This window comes from Rissa tridactyla, chromosome 6 (assembly GCF_028500815.1).
Source record: "Rissa tridactyla isolate bRisTri1 chromosome 6, bRisTri1.patW.cur.20221130, whole genome shotgun sequence".
Taxonomy (NCBI): domain Eukaryota; kingdom Metazoa; phylum Chordata; class Aves; order Charadriiformes; family Laridae; genus Rissa; species Rissa tridactyla.
Genome location: NC_071471.1, coordinates 41874265 through 41890069, shown reverse-complemented (window position 1 = coordinate 41890069; position 15805 = coordinate 41874265). Strand labels below are relative to the sequence as shown.

General features: G+C 39.3%; 1 protein-coding gene across 1 annotated transcript in view; it reads left to right on the top strand.

The window, feature by feature from the left end:
• The window catches only part of GRID1 (glutamate ionotropic receptor delta type subunit 1), a 549473-nt gene extending 533933 nt beyond the window's left edge, over positions 1-15540 (top strand). The window contains exon 17 of the mRNA XM_054207026.1: positions 15112-15540. Coding sequence (XP_054063001.1) covers positions 15112-15540 — 429 coding nt within the window. The remainder of the gene's footprint in view (positions 1-15111) is intronic.
• Positions 15541-15805: the final 265 nt, after the last annotated feature.

The following is a 15805-nucleotide window of genomic DNA, read 5'->3' as shown; positions in this document are numbered from 1 at the left end:
GAGTCCTGGGGACCCCTCTGCTTGAGTCAGGAACAGTGGCTGAGCATTGCTTAGGGGGCCCAAAGAAAAAAGATTTGATCTCCGGGAGGGAGTGTATTTGGGATATCTCATTTCTGTCACTGTGTATTATCCATCATTTCTACAGCAATAGCCATAACAACAGAGCTGCATATGCATAGCATATACAGAACATGGAAATCTGCCTCTTAGCCGCATCTGATACTCCAGCCAACTCATTAGTACAGTAACAGCTGCAAACTTAAGTCATGCTGCTGATTTTCTTCTACTTTTGGGAAGGCTTTGGCAAAACACGGGTGTTGTGATATCACCTAAAAATTGTGGGAACTGGATTGTCTCCCAGCCATTTTCTTCTGTGAAGTGCAGAGCTTGAGGAGAGTCACGGAAAGGGTTGATTTTCTTGCAGGCTAAGATTAGACTTTGTTGTCACCTCATGCAGAATTCACCTTATGAGGCGAAGGACAAGGAGGCAGTGTTTGGTTTCTGTGACCCTTACCCTGTTAGGAGCTTTATAAATCCATTGTAGAAAATTACAGTGGATTCAGGATTGAACAAGGAGTTGTCATAATTTGCAGAGCCCTTGTGTAACGTTCTCTCTTTGGCTTGACCCACTTGGTAGGCTATATCATGCCAACAAGTGCCAACTCAAAAGACAAAGAGATGTTGGGAAGATGGATGCATGACTGCTCTGGCAGATTTATGATAGGGTTGGGCGGCCGTGCAGCTTGCTGGAGAGAGAGAGAAAGGATTTTTTTAGAGACTGTCATTTTTTATGGTGAGGGTCTTTGAAGTCTGTGGCTGGAAGAATGTGCACAGCCTTCATTAGCATTGGAGAAATGTTTTCAGCTGACATTAAGGTGTTGATATTTGCCAGTTCGTTGTCTTTTCCACTTCGTAGTCCTTTGGCTTTTGTGGAAGTTATCCTGAGACAATATATTGAGTTCAAGGACTCAGATGTCTGTGTGGTATAAATCACAGCTCTTAATTACAATGAGTGTGAAAAATATAGTGTTAACTATGTAACTGGGAGGACCTGGAAGCCTACCTTTTGAAACCTGACAGCCTAACTTGGACTTTGATATTAATCTGATCTACATTTGTAGAGACTTTATAGGAAGAGTTATGTCAGATGGAGACTACTTCCAATTGGAATATTTTTTACAGTGTTTGCATATGAAGAAAACCTGCCCCACCCAATTAAAAAAATATTGTTTCTACCCGTTAAGTCAATTCATTGAGATAAATCTCCAGGAAAGATGGACTTCCTTTACTTTCCCACAACTACAGTTGCCATTGGTTCACAATTCTGTCATGCAAGGAATAGCTAAATGTCTTGCTAGAAGAGTGAAGGCTGGATTGATTTTCTTTTTCAGGGTGTCGATACAAGATATTTTCATTCTATTTGAAGCAGATTTGTAAAAACGTTTCTAGTGAGTTCTGCTGTAAAAATCTTTTAATTCTTCATTTAATCCTTATCAAATCAGATTAACAGAAGAAAGATTAGCTCCAACATCAGGAAACAATGTATAGCTGCAACACCGTGCCATGATCTTCTATCAGGGCTCAAGTTTGTAATCTCTTAAAGTTGGAAAGATCTCTAGTAATGTTTATGTTTAAATGCCCTTATTATTTTCTAATTCAGAAAAAATTACATTTGGTCATCTTTTTGAAATTGGATTTACTAGAATTTATAATCATCGTCTCCTAATCATAGTTATTACTCAGCCGTCCTATACCCACATTCATATTTAGCCAGCTCATACATATATCTCTGCGTGTTAAAATCTCAGATTTACACAGCTGCTACTCAGCCTGCAATACTCATACCTGATCTTTTGACTTTGATAAAAGTCAGGAATTTGGGGAGTTGTAAAACAAAAAAATGAGAATTAATATTTGTTCTGGCATCTTTGTTCAGTCACTCTATATCCATTCTGAATAACTGAGCAATCAGATAAAGTTATTGAAACCTGGTACCGTAGAAATGTCGAGCTTTCAACAATTATCTCTGGTTTTCTGTATGTTTTGGTATGAGTCCTATGCATTTATTTCATGATATCAGTACGCTATAATATAACTTGGATCATTTAACTGCCGAGGGCTTCGCCACATCATCAGGTTGTTGGTATCATTTATTCCATTTAACACACTGAAAGACAGTTTTCAAATCTTCATTGTCGTTATGATTAAGTGTAGCTGCTTACTGCAATGGACTCCCCAGCATCCTCTGTGCTTTATCAGCTGTGTCTTACTGTGATGTACGATTCCCCTTGAAGATTATTACTTCTGAGATCTCTTCAGAACTATTAAGAAAGCACTCCTAGTTCTTCCACATACTATACTCCAAACCAATGAAAACTTAGAAGCAAAGATAAAATATCGTATTATTCATGGAAAGAAAGTTGAGTTCCTGTATTTTTCACTGTGCACAAGTTGTATTCACTAAAAACAAATTAAGAGGCAACCCCACATCAAAGAACATTAGTTACTTACACAGAATGATTTTTCTGCTGGGAAATGATATTTGTTGCATCTACCGTAAAAGGTGATATTGATTCATGTATTGTTAGTATAGGTCTTGAAAGACAATGTTAGGATGATCTCAAGAAACTCTTGGTTTGATTCTTTCTAGCTCAGATAATATACGTTATACATCAGAAATGTATTTTCTCCAAACTGGCTGTGCTACTCCTAGCAGTATGAGTGTTTCAGAAACTTTAACCAGCGTGTTTGCGATTTTGTAGTGCATGAAGTTTTGAGGTTTTTCTTTTAAAGTAATAGCATAATTTTCCACGTCCTGAGTTGCTACTAGTCATTGCCTCATAACTTGTGTCAAATTTATAACTCATTAACAATCACAGTCTTCATAGCTTAGTTTGTGATTTCTTAACTTTCTCATGCTTCTGCAAAATCATTTTATTCAACAAACTCTTTTCACTTTTCTGTTCTCACTTTGTATTTTTAAATAATTAAAAGGGGGCAGCGATTCACGTACTGTCCAGAGTGGGAACAGACTTGTGTACTAGTAACAGCATCTTATCATTCCTCTTTCCTGCTACTCCCAGCTTAATATTTTGAATGTTATTGAATCTCAAAAAGTCTAGACTCTGCAATACTCTCTAGCTCTATAGGATAGTGGGAAGTAGCAAAATTACTTTAAAAATTATCACAAATATCTTGGCAGTATGCAGCATAAAAGAAAGAAAACCTGTATCTCTGGCCACGGCAGCCTTGTATCATCTGCCTTAAGTTCCCTGGTTTCCACGTTCAATGATATGCAAATTCCAGCCTACCTCAAAAATCCGTATTTCCAGCTTTAGCAGTCATGCAAGTTACCCCCTAGGACTCTCCTCTGGTATTAGAAGACTATGAGGCTCAGTGTACCTTAGAAGTGGAAATATGAGCTAGCAGATACGAGTCCGATGGATCATAATTTGTCACTGCTAAGAATTGTGGTTTGCACCGTGTTCATCTCACTTCAGTTCTCCAGCCAGGTATTACTCCGTGGCAATCAAGGCTTCCGTACTTTCAGCATGGTGTCAGCAGTGTTGTTTTTGATTATTAAAGAGTCTTATGCTTTCACCATTATTTTCACTTTCCTTGTCTTTTTCTGTGTCACTTCATTTACCTTGTCTCCTCTGTGGTGTTATCTTTTTATCTGACAATTTGATTTCCCCCGGGATGATTCCTTTTGAAAGTGAAAGGAAACATAAGATCATCAAACTGATATTTTATTTTCCCTTCATTGCATGTCCTCTATATTTTATCCTGTTTTTATTTTAAATTATTTTTTTCTGTATTTTTATGACATGTCTGAAATCTTTGTACATTTTTTGCTCAGTTGCATATAAATGATCATTTGTTTGTACCACTGTATTGTATTCTACTTTTCTAAGATTAAATAAAGTTTTTTTGGGGAAAATAAATCATGCAAACACTGGCAAAATAATGCATTTTAATGCCATGTAGAAATTCAGTTCCAGACTAGCTTGGAATATAATAAGCTGGGAAACTTCATTTAACTAGCATTTTTAAATCAGCAAAGCGGTGTTAGGAATCGGTCATCCCAGAATGCAAAGTTTAATGTTTGATGATGAAGTATACGCTGGAAGAATCAGTTGGGGAGAAAAAAGAAAGGAGGATATAATATATAAATTGCCTTGTACAGAAACTGGTAATAGCTGGAAGGGCATCTTAACTAACTCAGTGTTGGCTTCTTACATGAGTGAAGAAACAAGATTTTCTCCTTAGAGATCCCTTAGCAGTGAAGCAGATATGCTGAAATATCTGGTCACAGACAGTGTGCTCATCCAGAATCCAATGAAATCAGTCAACTCTTGCTATCGATCACCGTAGATTTAGGTCAAGGCTGTAATGGATTTAAAAGTGACATGTCACCCCCATGATTAATAACAGTGGGCCCAGGCGTCTGCTATCCAAAGCAGTGTTGAAGCATTCAAGTTTGGTTCTGGCATATTTCCCTAGCTGGAAGGAAGGGATTTTTGTGTTGGTTTAATTTTCTCTCACTCATGTAAGAAAACCCCGCTAATAGGATTCTTAGGGATATAATCTGGATTTACACAGTATGAATCTTAGTAGGGGGGAAAAAATATTGAGCAGAAATAAACTTAAAAAAATGAATGTTGCCATGCAGGGAAGTCAAAAAGAAACAACCTTTTTGAAGTTCCAGTTTGGTAATGAAATTAAGTACTTGCTTAAGTTGCGTTACATCACCTACCCCAGAGAACGTCTGTGGCTACTCATGTGCTTGGCATGAGCTTATGTATTTTACTGAATTGGAGCCTTAATGTGTCAGATTCTCTTAGATTCTTCACACAATGTTTACAGAGCTAATGTTTGTATATTTTATCTCAGCCTACAGTGGTATTTTAAAGGTGACATTCTAAGGGGGGGTTGAATGTTCAGTAATAACAAAAATCAGTAAAAGTTTAAAATAAAAAACATAAAATGTGACTGTTTTCTCAATATTTTTTTTTCATTTTTGTGGTTTGTAAAATGTCTTAGTTCTTGATCCAACTAAGCATTTAAATGTACGTAAAATTAAATGAGAGTTTGATCCTGATCTCACCCAAATCACCAAAACACTTCCATTCATTTTAGTGGTGTAGAAATCAAACTTGAGTTGCTTTGAAACCAACAAGTATAAAGCATAAACTAGAAGTTACCTGTGCATTGAAGTGATTTGCTGAAGACTGAATTTACCGTACAATAATATTAACAAGCAAATTATAAATATCTATTGAATTTAAATAATTTTATAATACCTGAAATAACCTGTGCTCAATATTAGCAAAATATTAAGGAATCACAGGTACTAATATTGTGGAAAAAATATATATTAAAAAAAACCAACTTGATGGTTTGGTTATGATTTTCAGTAAGTTCAGAACCACATTTATGAGCACATATATAGAAAAGACCTACCTGGACTTACTCAACGTAAAAAGTACTATTTCTTCAGAAGTAGTCAGTATCCACGATTTCTCTTTTGGGAAACTGATGGCCAGATTTTTATTACGCTGATCTATTTTAATGATTTGGCTGGCCATGTCTTTTCTCATGTCAAAATAGGAGCTTGGGCAGTATCCAAGATAAAGCTCTGAATGAGGGTGCAGAAACCTTTTCAAAATTAATTTTTTAATTAAAACATTTGTGGCTAACAGACAAGAGTAGGGGTTTTCTAAGGCTTTCACATGGCTGGAGTAGAGAGGAGAGGCTTTGCAAGGCAACTATCGCTGGGCATCAAACAGGTTGTAGAAGCAACTCCTTGCATCTCCTGTGCCAACTCTCTCTTGTACTCCTGACATAATAGGAAAAAATGGGAACTTTTGAGATTTGAATGTGACTAGGTTGGAATGGTGAAGAAGGATGATGATAGAGCAATCTGTTATGCCTGATGCTCCAGTAGAGTAAATCAGTCTGTTAAAGGGTAGCATTGCTTTGCTTTGGGCTCAGTAGAGTGAAAAATTACATCCCTTGTGGACTAGATAATAATTTAGGATTTAAAAGCTGTGTAAAGCAATGTAAAGAATCCATTAATTTTTAGTGCGTTTTGGAACAGAACCTTCGCTAATTTAATCTTTTCTTTGTAAAAGAATAATCCGTCACCTCACAGGGTCATTTTAGATGTAGTTGGATTCTGAAAATGCCACCCTCTTCAGGGCCATCCTCTTTGGTTGCAGTGGCTAGAATTTGCTATTTCAAACAACAAGTATAAGAAGTAATAAGTATATGTTTGCTAATAAGAGTGAAATATTAATCACATTGTTAGCCTTACTATCTTGATCCTTTTTTTTCTCCTCACATCTTCCTTTCCCTTTCTATCTGGAGATGGCCAATGTGATGTTGGGCCTCAGAAGCATGGTGAGAATTTATGATAAACATACAGATAATTGGCTTGTTGTTGAAAATGCCTGCACAGATGAATCCTTGCAAGTTTTCTCCTCATCTTTACCTCTCCCTGGAACTCCCCTTGAACCTAACGTTCATGTTGTTGGAAATGCCTATAACTACAATATATGCAGTGTGTGCACAGTAAAGGTTTCCCTATGTGCAAGTTCTCCTTTCTCCTGAAAGAGTTCCTTTGCGGAGACATTGGCATGCTCACCAACCAGCACTCATTCAGTACTGCATTTTGCTGCTCGTGTTGAAAAATGTTTCTTTGCATTCTCTTACTATCCTGTTTATTTTTAACCTCATGAACACTGTGGCAACATCTGTGTAATGCGAATCAGTCATTCATTTTCTTTGTAGTTGAGTTACCAGCTTCTAATGCTTGTGAACCAAGGTTGGTAAGGATTTTAAAGCTTGAATACCTCAGCATGAGGCTGAATGTCCCCTTTCTTGTTGAGTAACAAATGAGGATGCTATCACAGCCTCTTGCCTTGCGGGTTTGAGTCTGCTGTTGGTTGTGAGGACTAGCCAGTGTTTCTCTGCGATTGCGCTGAGTTCACGGATTGTGATGAATGTGGGAGCACATCACTGCAAGAGACTGGGGGGCTACCTGCTGTCACCTGATGTGCGATGTTTGTCACATTGGTACTGTGCCCTGCATATTTATTCTCACATTGCCGTAGCATGTGGATGCAGTTGAAGATTAAAAAGAAAACAAAGGCAGATGTTTAGCTGGTTTAAATTGGTGTGCATCATCAGCTTCAGAGTCCTGGTGGGGAGCTTATTGTCCGGTGTGTTTCTGGAGAAGCCTCACGGGCATGGACTATGGGACAGTCACAGCCAACATCAGAATTAGTTCCCTGGCTAGATGTGATTTCAGGTTAGATAAATCCAACCTGGATAAGGGGCAGCCAACATGAGTGTGGGAAGAGATGGACTGCTTCACGAAGCTCCTTTGTGAAGCTAAGAAGTCAACATTACTTGATTGATCTCTAGGGTTTTGGTTTTACTCTCACCAATTATACATATTTTCTGGTTGTGGGTAGGTGGGAATAAACTTTGGCCATTTATTTGAAACAATTTTCTATTACATTAATATCATCTTTGCAGCGTTCTATTATTTCTCACTTTTTTTCAGGTTTACTTAGAAGGGAAAAGAATCTTACTGTCTCTTCATAAAGGAATTTCTGCTCCCTGGTGAAGGAGAGCACCTCCTAGTGAATAAGGTGGCCTCTTGTACACAATTTTTTATGAAGTTTTCTTTCTTTGAAGATGATTATATGTTGAATGAGATTAATATATTGCAAAACTCTTTCATTTCTTTTATCCTTTCATTTGGATAACAGTCTACTGGACCTCAACTGATGTCAGTCTCGATGCATTCTTCTAACAGATGTTTTATGGATGATAGCTTAGTTAATTGCTAATTTAAAATACACAGTATAGTTTCCACTTACAAGAGCAGAAGCTTGATTGTAGAGTTGAGCCTATTTATAAAAGTAGTTTTTCAAGTGGACTCTTGAGGTGCATCTGTACTTATTTCCCATAAGATACTGTCACGGTTAAACCGGCATCTAGCAGAGTACACTCAGAAACCACTCCGCAAATTTTATGTAACTTTATGTAAGTGCTATTTGACTAGGTCAGTTGCCTGTGTTAAATTAATGGCAGCAAACATACATCATCGCTGCATCTGTTTACACATCTGTCTGCATTTCACTGCATTGCCGACTGTGGAATCTCTGGAATAATGAGTGTGGCAAACTGAGTCGTATTACAAAGGGGTTATTTGTATTAATATAGCACCATACTGTGTTGTCATTGTTTTGCGGCACATCTATTACATATATCATCACTGCTTTTTCTTCGTGAGCAAGCCAATTATGTCTGGTTTTGCCACTCTGTCAGAGCCTCCTGGAATAAATTAAAATTACAGCTTTACATATGCAGTAGCTGCAGCTGAAAGTAATGATAATGACCCTGGGTGAATACAGAATTTCAAAATAATCTTAAACAAACGTACATATGCAGAGCTGCTGCTGCTTCATTTCTCCTTAATAAGCTAAATGTTTGAATCCATGATGTCTGAAACCCCACGGACAGGAGCTGGTAGCTGGGTGGAGCTGTGGGTTTTGACGCTGAGCTAAGAAGAAAATAGCCTGTGGGTACCTGAGCGCGGAAACCTCACTATTCCAGTTTTATTTCTCTGCTTTGTTTTTCAGTTACACGGCATGTCTCTCTGTGCATGCAAGTGCCTCAGAGACTTCCCTTCTGCCTAGCTGGGTGCACGTCTGCCTTCCATCATCTGTGTCTCATGACCGCTGACACTTGTGGCTTTTAACATATGGGTATGGGTTAAGAGGTGTCTTATACGGATAGTAGAGGGACTGGCATGTAACCTGGTCAAAGCCAGAAGAGGAAATATCTGTCTGAGGCTGGGGCTTGACTCAGATTTTGAGTCCCAGTCCTCATCACAAAATTGCCTTGTTTTTTTAAATACTTCTTTCACAGAAGGAAAATGTGATATTAACATTTATGTGTTGGTTTCATTCTCTCACCGAAAGATAATCCTTCATTTTGTCACCCAAAACAGAAACAAACAAACGAACCAGAAATGCACCATGACTGATGATTAAGACTATATTACTTTAAAAGCATTATTTTCTGCCTGTCTCCTGAGGCTTATTAAGAACTGCATTCACAGGCTTTTCATACTTGGCACAGTTAGCAGCCTCTGACCGGGAGGTATCGACACATTCACGGTAGTCCCTCGGTGTATGTGCCTGTCTCCCCATATTGGCTACATTTCTGAATTTTCAGTGCTTGATATTTAGGGTCAGGACCATCAGCCTTTTTCTTCTCTAGTGTACTGTGGTTTTATTTGCATGTGTGGGATGCAGATGCAACTCATCACAGTTTTGGCATAGTTTTAGCATCAAATTTCTGCAGATATTCGGCCTTCCTTTTGGGGCATTTGAGTTTTAGCATCAAATTTCTGCAGATATTTGGCCTTCCTTTTGGGGCATTTGTCTCCCTTTTTGGCCTCACTGAAACTGCTTCATCAGCTTGGAACGCTTTTTATCAGTTTGAGAGGCTTCTCTTGAACTTTGTGATAAGATCAAGGAAATCACAAGTAAGACCAAGAAGCCACATTAGTGTCATTAAAAAAAAAATTTTCTCAAAAAACTCCCCTTTGGAAAATCCCAAGTATCGCAAGCCTGGCAGCTGAATAGTATTACCTTTGTATTAATTCTGTTTAGAGTGATGTAGGCAATTTCTTGACAGCATCAGCCAGTAGCTCCTTTCCAACACTCAGTGAGATGACTCTCAAATTTGATAATGTTAACTGACTCCAAACCTCCCAAGTAGTTTCATATTCTCTCAATCTGACTGCCCACGTGCTTTTATTAGAGCCCACTGTCAAAAGTCACAGAAAATAAGCTAGAAATAAATATTGATTACTCTGTAAATCATCCTGTCTGCATTTATATCTTGCCATAATTTCTCTCCACTTGATAAGGCCAAACTTGGTTAGTCCTGAGAGGGAGTCATAGTTTCTTGCAGGTGCGGTCATGCAGTGTTAGTCGTTCCCAGATAATTCTGGTGAGCATCTTTCACATCCACGCCAACGGTTGCCACGGTGGGCTCCTGCTGTCAGTCATAGGCCATTGAACCTGTCGTTCATGATCAGGTGCTTGGGACATATCAGAAACATGCCCTTCGTTCACCCTTCCAGAACTCAAACTCCTTGGGGAAGAATGACATTTAAATTGGTATTTATGAATAAGATGATTTCCTGACCAGCAGCAATGTTTAGTTAGCTGTTTTCCTTAAGTTTGAGGAGGATAAGCCTGTGTTTATAATTCATTTTCCTGACGTGATATTTTTTTCTTCCCTTGACTGATTAATTTCTTCAACTGATCTATTTGGAGTACAATATTAATATTGAAAATAGAATTATGAAGGTAGTAAAGGAAAACTATTTGATCTTCTGGCAACACAAGCGTATACATTTATCCAATATAGCTATATATGAAAAGTGAAGTTGAATTGGCATGAAACGTCTGCGATGTGACATGTTTATAATATTAACTAAGTTTTGCATATTAAGTAAAAAAGAAAAAGCAGGAATAAACCTTTGGTAACATGTCTGTCACAGACACTGAAGTATTAATTTTGGAGCTCATTCATTCAGCTCTCGAAGAGACCTAAGTGGAGCTAAGTGGAGCTGAAGCCAGAAACCTTTTGAAGAGAAGCAGTGAGGCCTCCTCGGGGGACTCTCCTTTGGGCAAGGCAAGTCTCTGTGCTAGAAAACTGGCACGCCAACCTCTACTATGGCTCCTGGTTTTTCTATCCAGATGCCAGGTCTGGTGCCTCTGTCATTCCCTAGCTCCAAGCCTCAATTTATTAATTTATAGTAATTTATTTAATTTAATTCATTAATTTTTGTCATAGAGAAAAGCAAAAACAGAGAGCAGTTACAGCATCAGAGAGCTTGAAAATCTTTTGCAATGCTACATTACCATTTCACAATTAAGGTGACAAAGCCTCAGGAAATGAAAAAAAATGCAAGCTAACTAAGTGCTTAAAAATTATAACAAATGGCTCGTATTTAATGAGAATTATAGAACTAAAAATAAAGGAGAACACTGAGCTGACAAGGGAGAAAACATCATAACTTTTAAGGTATTTTTTTCTGGCTTTATTACCATTTATGCCTTTTTCACCATATTAATTTTCAGTAACTTATGCTGTTACTGAATTTTCCAGGAGAACAATAAAGGAAAAGAAAGATGAGGTTTACAGAATTTACAAATTCTGAAAGCGTGGCTTGTCACATAAAGCTATCCCAAAATCTTCAGTTCTGGAAATCTTGCGATTCAAGGCAGTATTCTAGTATGTAATGACAAATTAATCTTTTCAAGGGTTTCTGATTTTTATCTTAGGGGTTTTTTAAAGCATTTGAAAAATCATTCATTCAGCATTAAGATAGTTTCATACAAAGCTTGACATTTAGGTATTTAGCTGCTCTTCATCTAATAAGACAAAGAAAAGTGAAGAACCTTTAAAAATGTGATTTTATTATTCCTCAGAGACAGAGTTGTTTTCCTTAACCTTTACAAACATTTTATTTTAACAACAAAAAGAAGGAATAATGTGAACTTCTGGACTCTTGGAAGCCTTTAGAAAGTTTTCTCTGATCATAATAAGGCCAGAAAGTTGTCCTTAATGCTGAAAAAAGAGGTAGAAGTAGGCAAATGAAATCCCCACCCCTACCTCCTAAAAAAATACCCCAAGCATTTACTTCTCTACTTACTTCATCTTCTGGTGTAGATAAAATGTGATGTCTGTGCGCAGGAATTGTGTTTCTTTTCCTTGATAATGAAAACTTTAGCAGAGTGAAACATAAGTTTATATTGTGAAATATAAGCAATTGCAAATCCACCATTTTCTGAGGAATGCTGTCCCAGGGCTGGACCATGCGTAGTAGAAGAGGGCAATCCTGCTAGGCCAGCAGAGGGACACTCTCCAAACGACCTGGTCCCTCTGCTCTGGACCAGGAGATGTCTCTTAAGAGCATCCCATCTGTGTCCCTTCATGTTTACATCTTAAAAGAGCTAAGCTAAATATATAAGCACGATTAATTCCTCCTTTGAATTTTGTAACCTTTTGTGCACAAATGCTCCAAAGGAAGAGCCCGCTTCGTTCACAGATGCATTTTTCCTCTGCAAACAGTTAATGACTGCATGTTGCAAATACTGAACCTCCCTCCGCCTTTCCCTCTGGCTTGGCTAGTTATCCCAGTCACGTGATAGTTGTTCCCGTAGCAAGGCAGGATGGAACGCACTGAGGATGTGCTTGCAATCAAAAAATACAAATAAAATGTTGATGTATATATTCACTTGAAATGATCTGAAGAAAGCATTAGTATTTGGCAAAAGCTCAGAAAGATGCAAATGAGTCATGAGCATTTCTCCAAAGTCTTATTTAGGAAAATTTGTTCTAGCATTTGCTCAGTTCTAACCCGAGTTCTTTACTTTTTTCTTATTTTGTAGTAAAGGCTTAGCAAGCATATGGGTCCCAGATAACTAGAATGCCAACCTAGGAATCTGAATCAAAGCTAGCAGCATTTTTGAGAAAAGAAATAGTACAGGGTACCTAAAGAAATATTGTATAGGCTTCTAGGATTTAGCTTCCTTAGATACAGGTATTGTCCTACGTGGTGGCGGTTTGTGGCTCAGCAGAACTTTGCAGCAAGCGTTCATTGGCAGACAGCTGAGGAAAACCCAGCAGCGCGCAGCCGGACATCTGTGCAAACGGAACCCACCCATAGAGGTTGAGCCCTTACCCCCGACAGGGGATAATATAAGAACACTTCTCACAGTCCACAAGAACTAGAAATAAATAAAATTATTAATTAAATCTATGTAATCCTCTGGCCTGTTATACCACAAATCCTTAATTTACCTAGCTACAGAGTTTATGAAAGAGCCTCAGTGTTGCCATCAGCTTCATGCATTGTCTACTTCGCTGAATGAAGATCTTTAAAGGTCAGGTACAGCTGTTGGCAAGAAGGACTTAACGCAGCTGCAGGGGTTATCTGGTCCAGTATTGTGCGGTCCCTTTCTGCCACAAAATTTTATTATTTTACTTATTGTCCATTGATTTTCTCTAACTCAAAATTATCTGATTAGAGGATGCAGATGAAAAATCAGTATTTTTAAAAAAAAAATAGTTTGTTTCTCTGGTGAGGAAGGTGATATCCCCGAGGTTTCTGGGAGCTTCATTGAGGGCTTGGTGGATTTGTGATGTAAACGAAATAGGAATTCATTATCTACCGATTAGCAAAGGAGGTGCAACAAGCAGCTCAGCCCTGTAGTTGTTGAACAGTTGTACTCCAGTTGAAATCAATAGGGGTTTAGCCTAAGATAGGGACAGAGGTTTGGGTTCGTCATCAAGTAACACTAATTCATTTCTAAATCCATGCAGAGATTAGCAAATCCAGTGGTTCTTGACTAATGTAGAAGTGGTGTTAAATCAGAAGGCTAGGATCAAATCTGTAGTTGACATGAACTGGAATCAAGGGCGTTGGCGTTGACTTGTCGATTTACAGGTGAAAGCCAAGTTGCATAGCAGTGGATACCGCTGGAATAATAGTGTAATTCTCTGTGCTCCACCTGAACACCAGTGGCAAAAGATCAGGAGGAGTGGGTGGCAGGGACAGGCACCTTATATTCCTCTGTTCCCAGAGCCTCATTTTTAGCGTGAATCCCAGCATCTGAAAGGCTGCTGGTGTTGGGTTTGACCAATGTTTAAGCACACATTTATCTGTGGCCAATCAGGGATTACTGGAACACAAAAATTTCAGGTAGTCCCACTTCTTGGGGGTTGGACTAGATGATCTCCAGAGGTCCCTTCCAACCCTATGATTCTATGATTCTTAGGCTGGAATCTTGCTGGCTGCCTAGTGAAATTACAGGTTTCTCTCAGACAGGGGAATTTCTCCAGTTCCAGGATTGTTGGGTTTTTCTAGGTGCTTTGCTGCTAGTTCTGCTGTATGTTACACTTGCACCAAATAACTACAACTGCAGATCATAGCTGTGCTTTATGAAATATAGAGAAATGATATAATGTAATACCTTTTTACTGGCAGTACAATGCTAGCTATTAAAATCCAGTCACACAGCATCCCAGGTGGTTGACTGTACCCTGCCAGTTTTGTTGCTTTCCAATTTGAGCACCTGGAATGGCACGCTGGGGTGATAAACAGCCCTTTGTAGGTCTTTGCTGCTTCAGGTTTTAAACACAACCTCTTCTGCTATATTTCCTCACGGAAGCTAAAACACGTTGAGTAAGTTTTCCCAAAAGTCCTTTGAAGAAACCGCTCCGGGAGCCTTAGGCAACGCCTTCTCAGAAGATGGTGATGCATTTTCTGAAGACCAGCGTTACTTTCCCAAGCTCTGACCACAGAGAGACTTTTAGCAGATGACATGTCAAGATAACAGGCAGCTTATAGTTGGGCGCACAACTGTTTAAAACACAAGTGAGTGGTCCCCTGCCCAGGGCTCGCCGAGTGGGTCTGAGTGCAGTTCCAGTCTATAGTCTGTGCCATGTAGGTGACCCAGGGCCTCCTGCTGGGAAGGGGAGACTTCCTCACCACCACAACTCCTAGCCAGTAGATTTTGGCACTTGAAGCGACTACCCTGGAGTCAGCTAGGCTGTGCACAGTGTTTTACTGACACCTTCCTTAGAAAATGCACTGCAGCTAGATGAGACAGTGGCGAGCTGCTAGCTGGAATTTGGAGTCCCAACTCGCTTGTTCTCCTGCCGTGTGCTTTTTGTCTGGGCTTGTGCAAGGTGAGCTAAGGGCTTGTGGGAGGTGCTGGTCCTTGGTGCCAGCTCCTGTTAGCTGAACCAGAGCCATCGGTTTACCCCCAAGGAAGATGAGATTGACAGCATCAGGGGCTTTTGCAGGCTGAGATTGAGCTGGTGTTTTCTTCAGCATGTGTTGCTCAGCTGGAGGTGTTGGGCAGACCTTGAGGTTTTGCATAGCCACAGATGAAATCAAAGTGATATAATGAGTGAACAGCAACTCCTGTCACACAGAGGAACTGGAGCGGGGCCGGACGGGATTGGAGATTGCGTTTGAACTGATTGTTCTGGTTTCTTCCTCCCTAGGACAAAGAAGTGAACCTGGAGCAGGTCCACAGGCGCATGAACAGTTTAATTGATGAAGACATAGCCCACAAGCAGATCTCTCCGGCGTCCATTGAAATCTCAGCCTTGGAGATTGGTGGCATGCAGCCAACTCAGACCCTGGAGCCGGTACGCGAATACCAGAACACGCAACTTTCTGTCACCACCTTTTTACCAGAACAGACAACTCATGGTGCCAGCAGGACACTCACAGCTGCCTCCGGCAGCAACCTGCCGCTGCCCCTGAGCAGCTCGGCCACCATGCCCTCCATACAGTGTAAACACAGGTCGCCAAATGGAGGACTATTTCGTCAGAGTCCCGTGAAAACCCCCATCCCAATGTCATTTCAGTCTGTGCCGGGGGGAGTCATTCCAGAAGCAATGGAGCCCTCGCATGGAACATCCATATGATGAAAACAAACAGTAAAACAACCAGCAGAGCTTTTTAATACAAAATTTAAAAGAAACAAACAAACAAAAAAAAACACAAAAAAAAAAACAAACCACAAAACAAACTCTTACATTTTTCATGTATATACCTGTAAATAATGAAAGAATGAAGTGGGGTAAAAGTGTATTTTGAATATTCCCAATTTTCGAAGTCAGTAAAAAACAAAACAAAAACAAACAAAAATGTATGAATGACTTTGTAAATTTTGTTCTATATGAATAAAAA